At 56.1% G+C, this 11081-nt stretch overlaps 2 protein-coding genes across 10 annotated transcripts; one reads left to right on the forward strand and one right to left on the reverse strand.

Moving 5' to 3' along the window:
- Positions 1 to 122: 122 nt before the first annotated feature.
- On the forward strand, positions 123 to 2046 carry Npb (neuropeptide B). 2 transcript variants are annotated; one of them, XM_087570025.1, is made up of 2 exons: positions 123 to 1676; positions 1764 to 2046. In XM_087570025.1, the coding sequence occupies exons 1-2, from the start codon at positions 1458 to 1460 to the stop codon at positions 1890 to 1892; spliced, it is 348 nt and encodes a 115-aa protein (XP_087426151.1). In that variant the 5' UTR covers positions 123 to 1457; the 3' UTR covers positions 1893 to 2046. The 2 variants fall into 2 exon arrangements, with proteins under 2 accessions (XP_087426151.1, NP_695205.1); NM_153293.2 differs by having other exon boundaries at positions 1458 to 1688.
- A 1580-nt stretch (positions 2047 to 3626) lies between these two features.
- Positions 3627 to 10943, reverse strand: Pcyt2 (phosphate cytidylyltransferase 2, ethanolamine). 8 transcript variants are annotated; one of them, XM_087574776.1, is made up of 14 exons: positions 10811 to 10916; positions 9123 to 9211; positions 8501 to 8662; positions 7916 to 7982; positions 7177 to 7261; positions 6923 to 6967; positions 6365 to 6604; positions 5980 to 6118; positions 5481 to 5563; positions 5101 to 5178; positions 4846 to 4911; positions 4631 to 4696; positions 4414 to 4502; positions 3627 to 4320 (listed from the first exon to the last, which is right to left on the reverse strand). In XM_087574776.1, exons 7-14 carry the CDS (start codon positions 6365 to 6367, stop codon positions 4218 to 4220), a joined length of 627 nt encoding a protein of 208 aa, XP_087430902.1. In that variant the 5' UTR covers positions 6368 to 6604; positions 6923 to 6967; positions 7177 to 7261; positions 7916 to 7982; positions 8501 to 8662; positions 9123 to 9211; positions 10811 to 10916; the 3' UTR covers positions 3627 to 4217. The 8 variants fall into 8 exon arrangements, 7 of the variants coding, with proteins under 7 accessions (XP_087430902.1, XP_087430900.1, XP_087430898.1 ...); XM_087574774.1 differs by having other exon boundaries at positions 6551 to 6604; positions 7177 to 7332; XM_087574772.1 differs by lacking the exon at positions 10811 to 10916 and adding an exon at positions 10322 to 10715 and having other exon boundaries at positions 6551 to 6604.
- Positions 10944 to 11081: the final 138 nt, after the last annotated feature.

Genomic DNA, 11081 nt, shown 5'->3' on the forward strand with positions numbered 1-11081 from the left:
CCTGCTTCCTCCAAAAAAGTCACCTGATAGACCAGCTATAGCTTGTGCTCACCCTGAGCCGCTTTCCCAGACAGGAACAGAAGGCCTTGTAGGAAGCTTACACCATTGGCCTCAGGAGGCTTTCTCCATGCCGTCTTTCTAATCTACCTGTGCCTGCCCTGTGTTGCCAGAGACTGTGGTATCCCTGTTCTGCTCCCACCCCCATCCTCACACATGTCTCTTACATGTTACCCTCTTATGTCCAGTATTTAACGATTGTTTGCTAAGTGGTTTCCTAGGCCACAACCCTGTGGGCAGGGCAGTACCTTGCTCCTGGGGTCTGGAGTTGCTTGCCCAGGTTTTTCTGAAGGTTGGGGCCTTAGCTTGATACTTCTCAGAAAGGACAAGCCAAGTAGCAGAATCTCCAGTCAAGAGTATGAGACAAAATAACCCCAACCTAGCCCTTAGGAAGATGAGGTAGGAGTTATTTTCTCCAAGTTCCAGGCCAATCTGGGTTATAGAGTAAGACCCTATTGGTGAGCCTGGGGCAGGACTAAAGAATAAGCAAGGTGGTCCCTGTGGCGGCTAGATTTATGTGACAAAGTAGAGGCATCTGAGAGGAGGGAGGGATCCTCAGTTGAAAAAAAATGCCTTCATAAGATAAGGCTTTAGGCAGGCCTATAGGACATTTTCTTCTTTCCTCTTCATAATTTTCTTGCATTTTATATGTGGATGTTTTGCCTGCGAGCATCATCTGTGCACTACATGCATCCCCCAATTCCTATAGAGGCCAGAAGAAGGCATCTGATCCCCTGGAACTAGAGTTCAGACAGTTGGGAGCCGCCTGCCTGTGGTGCTGGGAATCCAACTTGGGTCCTCTGGAAGAGCAGTCAGTGCTTTTAACTGCTGAGCCATCTCTTGGAAAAAATCAGTTAGTGATTGATGAGGGAGGGCCCAGCCAATTGTGAGTGGTGCCATCCCTGGGCAAGCTGACCAAGCCATGAGGAGTAAGTAGCACTCCTCTGTGACCCCTGCATCAGCTTCTGTCTCCATGTTCTGCTTCAGTTCCTGACTTGGCTTTCTACAGCAGACTGTGACTCAGGAAATGTAAACCAAATGAATCCTTTTCTCCTCAAGTTGTTTTTGGTCATTGTGTTTCATCACAGCGTAGTACCCCAACTAAGACAGTTCCACATTTCACCCTTGGACCGTGATACATCTGGTCAATAAAAGGACAGTTCCACTTGAGGAAGGGAGAAACGCCCTCAGCCCCATCTGTGACTTGAGTTCTCGGGCCTTGCAGGGTGTGAGATCCCACTCATTTTCTACACGCAGCCTGTCTGTGTTGCACTCCTTCCTTTCGCCCGCTCCTCGGCCCCCCTCCCTGCCTCTGTCCCCGCCCCCATTGTAAATATAAAGCCCTGCCTGGTTCGCAGACTTGAGCAGCTACATTCTGCCTTCCCCTGCCACACGGCTCCATGGTCCGGTGTAGGACGCTGGTGGCCGCCGCCCTGGCGCTGCTCCTGACGCCAGCCCTCGCGTGGTACAAGCCCGCGGCGGGATCCCACCACTACTCGGTGGGCCGCGCTGCGGGGCTACTGTCGAGTTTCCACAGGTTCCCATCCACGCGACGTTCCGAGTCTCCAGCACTCCGGGTGGGAACCGTACCTCTGCGCAACTTGGAGATGCGCCCAAGCGTAAGAAGCCTTGTGAGTGCAAGAGGGCGGTGGGTGGCGGGAGCTGGTGGGACAGGGACGGGCCCTCAGCCTCCACCGCCTACCCAGGCCCTGTGTGTCAAAGATGTGACCCCGAACCTGCAGAGCTGCCAGCGGCAACTCAACAGCCGAGGGACTTTCCAGTGTAAGGCGGACGTCTTCTTGTCGCTGCACAAGGCTGAATGCCAAAGCGCCTGAACCCCAACCCAAACCTCGACGCTGCGGCCACTGACTCCCCCTCCCAGCCACCCCCTTACTCCCAGTCTTGCTAGCACAGGCCCTGTGTGATTTGGCTCCTGTGGCCCCTAACTCCCACCGAGCTCCAAAATGAATAAAGAAGCAAAACCGTCTCTGCTAAGAGTTGCTGGAGGAGATGGAGCAGACACAGACAAGTGCTCTAGTGAGTGGGTGCCTGGCTGAGTGTGTCTCTGGGTGAACGATTGCTGATTGCTTCATTTCTCTTCTGTGGCCTAGCTGGGTCTTTCCTTCTTCTACAAAGTCAGAAAGGGGATCGAGTCCCCACCCCGACTCCAGAGTCTGAACAGGTGACCCCCTTCATAGCACTGGGCATAGCCAGCTCCTAGCAAGCCATTTAGAACAACCCCCAGAGGATACTCAGGCCCTAGCACCCTGCCCCTCAGTCTTTCACAGCCACCAGTGTCAGCCCAAGTGCATAGGTTCTTTTTAGAAAGCGCTGCCTCAGGGGCTGGGGATTTAGCTCAGTGGTAGAGCCCTTACCTAGGAAGCGCAAGGCCCTGGGTTCGATCCCCAGCTCCGGAAAAAAAAAGAAAAAAAAAAAAAGCCCTGCCTCAAGGGGTTGGGGATTTAGCTCAGTGGTAGAGCGCTTGCCTAGGAAGCGCAAGGCCCTGGGTTCGGTCCCCAGCTCCGAAAAAAAAGAACCAAAAAAAAAAAAAAAAAAAAGAAAGCCCTGCCTCATCCCAGGTGAAGCCCCTCCTTTGAAGGACTAAGCACATAGTTACTGTTGTGTGAAACAAATCAGAAGACAACTGAGGTGTGCAGGTCCAGAGCAAGGGCTGAACTGCGCGGGAACCCTTAAGTCCACCCATAGCACCAGGTAGAAGCTTGGCCTGACTGCCTTTCATAGATGACAGAACTCAGTGGCCCCCCTGGCCCGCCCCTCACATATTCTGGGTCACAGAGCCAGGTGAGCAGCTAACCAGTTCTGCCTCCAGCGGTCTCTTTTGCTTTGCTTTCCCTCTATCCCAGGGCAAATGCAGGTAGGCAAGTGCCACCTCAGGTTCCAGAGCTCTGGTTTGGGTCTGCTGTTGAGGGCATCCTCCTCTCTGTGGTGCCCTCAACAGCCACACCTCACCTAGAAGTCATGTACTAGAGCACGCCTGCCTGTACGGCGTCACCCTGGGTCCAGGCAGCAGCACACTCAGATGGCTTCCTTGACCTGAGACTGCTTGGGTTATTTCACAGCCCCGGGATCCTAGTGCGGGCGCTACCATTCCTAGCAGGCAGCAGGGTTGAAGTAAGGAAAAAATGCCAAGGACTTGTTCAGGCTGGAGGTAGGTGTGCCCCTTCTCCAGACCCTGACTCTAGGTTTGAAACATTCACAAGGTCTCCTGCCTCAAAGGGAGACAGGGCAGGTCTACGCTTCAGCAGCTGACTGGGCATGGGATAAGAGAGTTCCACCAGAATCGGTGTTTGGGAGGAGCCTGGGCCTCACCATTCCTGTCAGTTGCTTCATCACTGAGCTGGTCTCCCCACAATCAACCACCAAGAGGCAGCTATAGGGGCCTCCGAATCCATCTGCCAGGGTACCCAGATGTAGCCAATGGGAGAGCCAGGGGCATGCGCACAAGCTGCCGAGCTTCCCGGCCCAGCACTCCCTTTTCCAAAAGAGCTCTTTCTGTGAGTGGATGTGGATGGATTTCCTGCTCCTTCCTAGGGCGAGGAGCCCACCGAGCACTTCCCACTAGGCTTTATTCAGTTGAGCCAAAGAGGTTTACATCAGCCACTGAGGTACAAACGAGGACCAGGAAGTCTGTGCGGAGGGCAGCCACGCTGGCCCAGCCACCCGGGCAAGTGCATCTTCTAGGAGTCAGGAATGGGGTGCTAGAACGTGCCCCAAGGTAGAGGGTGCCCACGTGCAGGGTGGCCCAGGAACAGAGGTCCCCAAAGCCTCTGTACCTTTCACCAAAGCTCGGTGGGCAGAAGTGCAGCTTCCAGTCAGGCAGGAGGGGTATCCCCAGCCAAACTGGGACAGTGGCAGTTGGAACCCGTGGATGCCAAGGATACACAGCAACACTCCTCCAGTCACAGGTGCCGTCTGCTTATCCTGTCCACGGGGCTGCCCCACTGGGCTAGCTACCCTCTCTGAGCAGCTCAGTGGAAAGGACTGAGAGCCTGCTGCAGGCAGGCAGGGACAGCACCCTCAGCAAGGCCAGTTTCCTTTGGAATTGTGTGAGCTGACACCAAGACACAGAAGCAGAGCAGGGCAGGGAGAGATGAGGTGGGCACAGGGCAAGGGCGTGAATGACGTCTCCGGGTCAGAAGCTAGTCAGTCTCCCCTCTGGGCTGTGCCTCCTGCTGCCTCAGGGCCTCCAAAAAGGCTAATTCCTTGGCTTCCTTCTTCTGATTCCGTGCTTCGTACTCCAACCTGAGGCCAGACAGGTATAAGCTGGTCCTCTCCAATACTGGGAGTTGCCCACTGCCAACCCAGCCAGAAAGGGAGAGGTGGGAGGGGACACACCTGTTCTTGATGATCCTTTGCACAATCAGGTCTGTAGTGAGGTCACTGCCACTGTCAATCTGACAGAAAATGCCTCTTCTCTTGGGCTCCTGGAAGAGAAGTGGGAGGTCAGGGCTCTCTTGACCGCAAAGACAACCTCTGCCCATGATGGGAGACCAATACAAGCAAGGATGGTTGCACCTACTTCCCAGAGGCAGCCCAGGCCAGAGCAACCCACCTCGTAGGGGTCAGACCCATCCCTGTCGGGTACAATTTCTGTCTTCCCATGACACACCAGGTCCACCTGGAAAGGGAGTAGGGACAGTTGACTCCTCTGAGTTGATATGCCTGGACCTAAGAAAACTGGCCCAGGCTGGCGCAGGCAGGAAGGAGCCTCTGGGAATGTCGGTCGGCATCATGGTCTGTTCAGGAGGACTTCAAGCGAAACCTCACCTTGAAATGATTCAGGAGCTCTGCTGTGACGGAGTACGGTGCCCCAATCACCACTTCTGAAACATACTGCAGAAACACAGCCACAGCTCACTCAGTCCTTGTCCCTGGTGAGCTGGGGCTAGAGGGTGGCAGAAGAGGTCCAGGGGAGTGGGGCAGCATGGCTGGGGCCGGCAGGGAAAGGGGACCCCCTGGACTCCTCAGTATGGGGAAAGAAACTGTACCCAATCGCCTTGCCCTGGCTCCCAGTCCACTTACCCGGCAGGCCAGCACACTGAGAGTCCGCTCATGCAGGTTCATGATGGGGTAGTTCTTGCCCTTGTACCGGTTTACTTCCTAGGGCCAGTGAGTTTGGCTCAGCTGGAGGACCTCAAATGAATGGTGCCTTCCCTCCCAGCTGGCTGTCATGGGCAGAAGCTGGGAAAAGTGCCCCCTCTCATAGGAACACCCTAGGTAGGGCTGTCCTGGACTCCAGAAGAGAACCAAGCTTGCCTTCGATAGGCACCTGGAGCCTCCTCACTCCTTTAGAGGCCACCTGTGCCCAACACTGACCCCAGCAAGGCCCCTTGAGGGACCCCATGGCCCATCAGCTGATGGGGTGCTGAGAAGCAAACAAGGAGGAGGAGGAGGGCAGAGACCTGGTCAAAGTGTAGGCCGGCGATGACGTAGGGCCTCTTGGCTAGCTTGTGCACCTCCTGTAGGAAGTCCACGTGCCCGATGTCTATATCCGGATTAAGAAGCAGTAACTAGCTGAGTAAGATGGTGTTCTCTTGTAAACCCAGCACTTGCATGGCAGAGCAGGAGGACTGCAAGTTCTAGGTCAGCCTGGACTACACAGGAAAGTTCTGTCTCAAGAGAGCAAGACCTGGGGTTGCAGACTCAGCAGGAGATCACACGCCTCAGATACGCAGAGCCCTGTGTTCCACCCCCAACCCCATGGATGGAGAAGGGGAAAACAACAATCAAGGTAGCAGTGTTGGGCTGGTAAGGAAGGGACTCGGTCCACAACAGCCTGTACCCAAGGGACTCCGGGTCATTCTTCCCGACCAAGCCCGTACCCACTACCACCCTGGAGCCTTAGAGTCTATGGGTCCCACTCTGTGGCATGACTTGAGGGTAGCAGAGGTAGTAGGATACGGAACAGGTCAAAGGCACCAGCCACATAGATGACTGTCTCCCCGGGCTGGGGCTCCTTCCCAGAAGCAAACTGGATGATCTTCTGGGATGTCTGTAGGAACTGGGACACCCCTGTCCAGGGGCTCTGCCCCCCAGGGCACTGTTCGTCAAGAGAAGGAACCAGTCAGTGTAGAGGCCTCTATGTGCGCCCCTCACCCAGAACCCTCCCCTTGGTCATTCTTCTGAGCCCAGGGCTCCCTGTGCCCCTATTGTAGGTGTGGGTGATGGGAGATGTGCCGAGAGCATTACAGGCTGGACTCCCCCCCAACCCCAGCCTGCAAATAACCCAGCAGCACAGCTGGGCGCTATGTCCAGGCAGGCACATGGGGCAAGGGCAGGGACACACCATGGTAAGGCCAAGCAGGACCACTGTAGCTAGCAGGACTGTGGCTCCACCCGGTGGCCACAGAAGATACTGCAGTCAAGACCAGCTCTGCCTAGCAACACGCCACCAGGAGCAGGCGCAGAGCCCAGTGGCCAGCAGACACAGCCCTCTGGGGGACCCGGCACCCTGAGGCCACCATCTGGTCACCTGGGAGGAGACTTCTGAGGAAAGTGTGTCCCCGGCAGGTGTCGGGTGAGGGGGCTACAAAGGGAGAGAGGGCCAGGCCATTTGGTTAGATGCCACCTGTAGGTGGGCAGTCCTTGCTCCTCCTCCAAGAAGTGGCTGCTGGGACTGGCCACCTCTTGCCTGTCCTCCCTCCCAGCATCCACTAGCTGGCCAAGCCTGATGGTCAGTACCTGGTCAGCACTGGGAAAGAGAGGGAGGAGGGCAGACACTGATGCTCTGGGTCAACCTTTCCCCATGGGAAGCCTAAGGGAGGTGGGTGGGGTTGCTGCCTGGAGGCTAGTTAAATGTCGGCTGTACTTGCAGAATGGCCTCAGTAAGGCAGGCTGTACTCACCTTGCCAAAACTGTCAGCATATTCCCGGTACTCAGAGGACATCTCCTGCACACAAGGGCAAGAGACTAAGGGACCTTGCCCTCCTGACTGCCAACCCTGGGACCAGCACACCACAGCCCCGGAGCCCACTAAGGGGATGGATGGTCAGGGAGAGAAACAGGATAAACCCGAGGGGTCATTAGGAGGTGCCCCTCCCTCCCCGCTGTGCCCTCAACCCAGGGACCATATCCCAGACCCCATTCCTTTGGACTCACCTGGCTGCTATGGTGGGCCTTGGTCACCAGCAGCATGCGACCCACGAGGTCTGTGGTGGACACACCCTGGGTGCGTTTGCACTCTCTGGGACAGAGGTAAGGTGGAGGTTTTCATCCAGGATACGCTCCTGAGGCTCTGCTATAGGCAGAAGCCACCTGAGGGACACGACCCTAATCCAGGACCACCCACAACAACAACAACAACAACAACAACAACAACAAAAACGGACGGGGCAGGAGTAATGGGCTCCTATTGGTGACAGGAGCAGAGGGCTCACTCCACTGTACAATGTGACTCCAGGGGTGTAGACAGGCCACATTGAGGACAGGACAGCTCTGGTCCCCATTCTGATGCTATCTCCTCTGGCCTCTATTACACCCAGGCCCAAACCTTGCTGTACATTCTCTGGCAAGGGAGTCCCTGGCTGCTCTGTCCCTGTAGGAGCCACTGGACACAGCTGGCTCTTTAACTCACAGTTAATTAAAACAGAAAGCCAGCCCTCCAGGGGCACCAGAGAGACTACTGAGTCTGCAGATGCCCTACAAACAGAGCTGATCAAGAATTGCTTTGCCTGGTAGCCATGCACAGAGTCCCCGGGGTCGGCCACACAAAGCATTCCGTCCTGACCTTTCCAGACCTGACTGAGGGCTCAAATGCCTTGCAGGGTACAGTCAACACAGCAATGAGAGCTGGGAAGGAGGGGGGGGTCTCCTCTTGAGCCCCACTCCCTGGACCTACCTGTACCTCCCAGCCTGCTTCACTTCCTCGTAGGTATCTCGGCCATCTACTGTCAGCGTGATGTCATCTAGAGGCGACAAGCACACAGAAAAGGATTTGTTTCTGTTTTGTTATTTTGGGCGGGATGGGGGTGGGGGTGGGAGTGTTGCTGTGTAGCCCAGCATGACCTTGAACTTTTTTGGGACAAGGATTCTCTGAATAACCTTGGCTCTCCCAGAACTTGCTTTATTTATAGGCCAGAGATCAGCCTGCCTCTGCCTCCCAAGTGCTGGGATTAAAGGCGTGTGCCGCCACCGCCGGGCTGACCCGGAACTTTGAGCGCCCCTCTTTCAGCTTCCTCCGTGCTAAGAGGATAGTTTTGTGCCATAAACAGGGATTCTTAACTCAGAGCCCCGAGGCACCAGAACTCCTTGTCCCCAGCGAACCCTTTGCCATTGCTCTGGGGGATGGACCCAGAACTTTCTTGCCTGTGCATACGATGAGCTAAGATGAGAAGAGCTGTCTCGCTGTCTCTGAGGAGCTGTCAACAGGTCTGACTGCCCAGCTCACCCCCAACCCGCCAACCTCCAGGCCAAGCCCACTCACTGCCATGAACGCAGAAGTCACAGTTGTGCTTGTCCAGTGTCTCCAGTGTGGTGACGTAGGGAGCAGCCGGTACCACTTCATCCACCCACTTGATGGCCTGTACCATCTTGTACCGCTCCTCCTGGGTAAACACCGGGGGCCCCTTATGCTTGGCAATCTCCTCTATAGGGACAGCAAGGGACGAAACAAGGTCAGTGATGGCCCTGTCTTCAGGGGCTTTGACCTCAAGGCTGCACAGTGTGCAACGGTATGCAGGGGTACACCTAGCATCAGCCCACAAGGAGGGACCCCATGTCAGTAGCATAGTCCTTTGGCCAGCACCTGTGCTCAGGGCATCTGCTGGTTAACAAGGATGCCCTATAACTCAGAAGAGGGATCAGCCTCTTCCGGTTCAAGAACCAGGGTAGGGGCAGACAATGCAGCTGAGGAGACTCTGTCCAGTGTTGCCATAGCTCTCTCTAGATGGGACCAGGCTGTGTCACTTACTAAGCTCTCTGAGTCACCACTGACTGTGCTCTGGGGAAGGATTCAGGAATGGTTCTGCCGGTGCCTGCCCCACCCTGTTTGCCCTGCAGGCTTCATCTGCTGGACTGGGTCTCAGGCACAGAGGCCCACACCTTACCGTCAGTATGCACGCCCACGATGAGGTAGTCCCCCATGGCCCGCGCCTGGCGTAGCTGGTTGGAGTGGCCGTAATGCACCATGTCATAGCTGTGAGGACAGACAGGGCAGTCAGGTCCCCTACTGATCTTGACAGGAAACTGGGGGTCTCGTGTGGGGTACGGCTTTGTTCCTTGAGAAGCCCCCACCAGGGCTCCTGGCCCAGATCCCAGAGTGTTGGGCTTATAGAGGGGAAGTCTGTCCTCAGTTGTCCATACCCTAGGTCAGTCAGTGCCAGGTCTAGCAAGAGTGGCAAACTCAGGTACAAGGTCTGGCTCCCGCCACAGCTCTTCACTGACAGAGGTTTAGCCATTTCCTATGTCTTAGACTGTCTTTGCCCTGTTAGTGCCTCCTCCTACGGCCGGGCACTTCAAGCCGCTTCTGCTCTTTTTTTTCTTTTTTTAGACAGTAAGGTCTCACGTAGCCCAGGCTGGCCTCAAACCCCCTATGAAGCCAAGAATGGCCTACGACTCCTGACTCCATCTGCTGGGATTCTCACCAAAAGCCAACGGTTTGGTGCTAGGAAACAAATGCAGGAGTTTGTGCATACGGAGCAAGCATACCAGCTGAGTGACATCCCCAGCCCACGAGATACAAGACACACTCGAGCTTTGAAACCAGAGAACAGTCCTGAGTTGGGTGAAGACTCTGTTCTACCCTGAGTTTCCCCGCCTCCAGGGCCTGGCTTAACTCTGAGAGAACAAATGCCTGTCACCTGGCACTGAGCTTTTATCCTCAAATCTAGGTCTGGCCACAAGTACACTGTCAAGGTCAAGCTATGCAGAAGCCAGCAACACGCTGTTCACTGAGTGTGTCCCAGGGTGTACTGGGACCACCTGTATTGTTCTCCATGGGCCAGTGCTGGGCCACAGGTTCTGCTCTGCTTCCTCTAGAGTTCTAGTGGGGTATCATCAGGTGACATGAGCACCGGGTGGGAGGTGGGGCAATGGTAACGGGTAAATTCCGGGACAGCCCTTGTGCCCACTAGACAGGCAGGGCAAGATCAGAGGTCAGAGTCTGCCTCTGGGATTGTGGCACTGGGCCCAGTATTGTGGTGGGGCCAAGGTCATAGTCCACTGACACGAAGTCAAAGCCATTGCTGGTGACTCAGATGCAGAACAGAAGGGGGCTGAAGTTGTAATTCAGTGATGGACCACTTGCCTGTACATAGCATATAAAGCTATGGATCCCATCCTCAGCACCAAACCAATACAAACTAGAAACGAACAAAGTCTAGCCTATTCCGCCCCGAATCCCCTGAGGAGCCCTGGTGACCATTCCGCATCCTTTCTCATCCACCAGGGGTAGACACGACGAAGGGCTGAAGATGGTTAAGTTATAGAAAGGCCAACATTTCTTCGGCTTGTTGACAGCTCCAGGACTTTCTTAAAGAAACGTCACGGGCTGATTTGACAGAGAAGCTCTTGCTCGGCCTTCCAGCCCTGGCAACCTGGGTAAATGCCTTAGGCGATAAGACAGCCGCATTTCCGGTTTTTGGGAAGTGCACCGTCCGATGCACCCGCGTCTGCACGCTACACTCCTAAGTGACCGGAGGCCAGGTTGCCTCGTGCGGCCTCAGAAGACTCGGGATCCGCCAACCGCCGGTGCGTGACGCCGAGGTGACCGCCCGCCCCTCGCCGCCCCACTCACCAGCCATCGCACCACACCCGCACGGTGCGCTGGCCGCCCGGACCCTTCAGCCCAGCAGCGCCGCCAGCCCCGTGCCCGTTCCGGATCATGGCACCAGAGGCCCCCCGCAAGTCCTGGCAGCTCCCGCGACACACAGCACCGTCGCCCCGCCCTCGACGCTTGCGCGTGCTCACGCGGGTCTCACCCGCTAGGCGCAGCCAATTGCGTGCACCACCCGGGGCCCCGCCCCTAGCCCGGCCACACCCCTCCGCCCAACTTGAGCGACCAATGG

Source organism: Rattus norvegicus, chromosome 10 (genome assembly GCF_021556685.1).
Source record: "Rattus norvegicus strain SHRSP/BbbUtx chromosome 10, alternate assembly SHRSP_T2T, whole genome shotgun sequence".
NCBI lineage: Eukaryota > Metazoa > Chordata > Mammalia > Rodentia > Muridae > Rattus > Rattus norvegicus.

Bases quoted from the DNA above. Each gene is read 5' to 3' on its own strand.
- Npb (NM_153293.2), top strand. From the start codon at position 1,458: ATGGTCCGGTGTAGGACGCTGGTGGCCGCCGCCCTGGCGCTGCTCCTG. The intron at 1,689-1,763 runs GTGAGTGCAAGA...CCGCCTACCCAG, and splicing joins GCCCAAGCGTAAGAAGCCTT to GCCCTGTGTGTCAAAGATGT.
- Pcyt2 (NM_053568.2), bottom strand. From the start codon at position 10,899: ATGATCCGGAACGGGCACGGGGCTGGCGGCGCTGCTGGGCTGAAGGGT. The intron at 6,119-6,550 runs GTGACCAGATGG...CTTGACGAACAG, and splicing joins CCTCAGAAGTCTCCTCCCAG to TGCCCTGGGGGGCAGAGCCC. The intron at 5,179-5,480 runs GTCTCTGCCCTC...CACTGGCCCTAG, and splicing joins CCGGCCTACACTTTGACCAG to GAAGTAAACCGGTACAAGGG.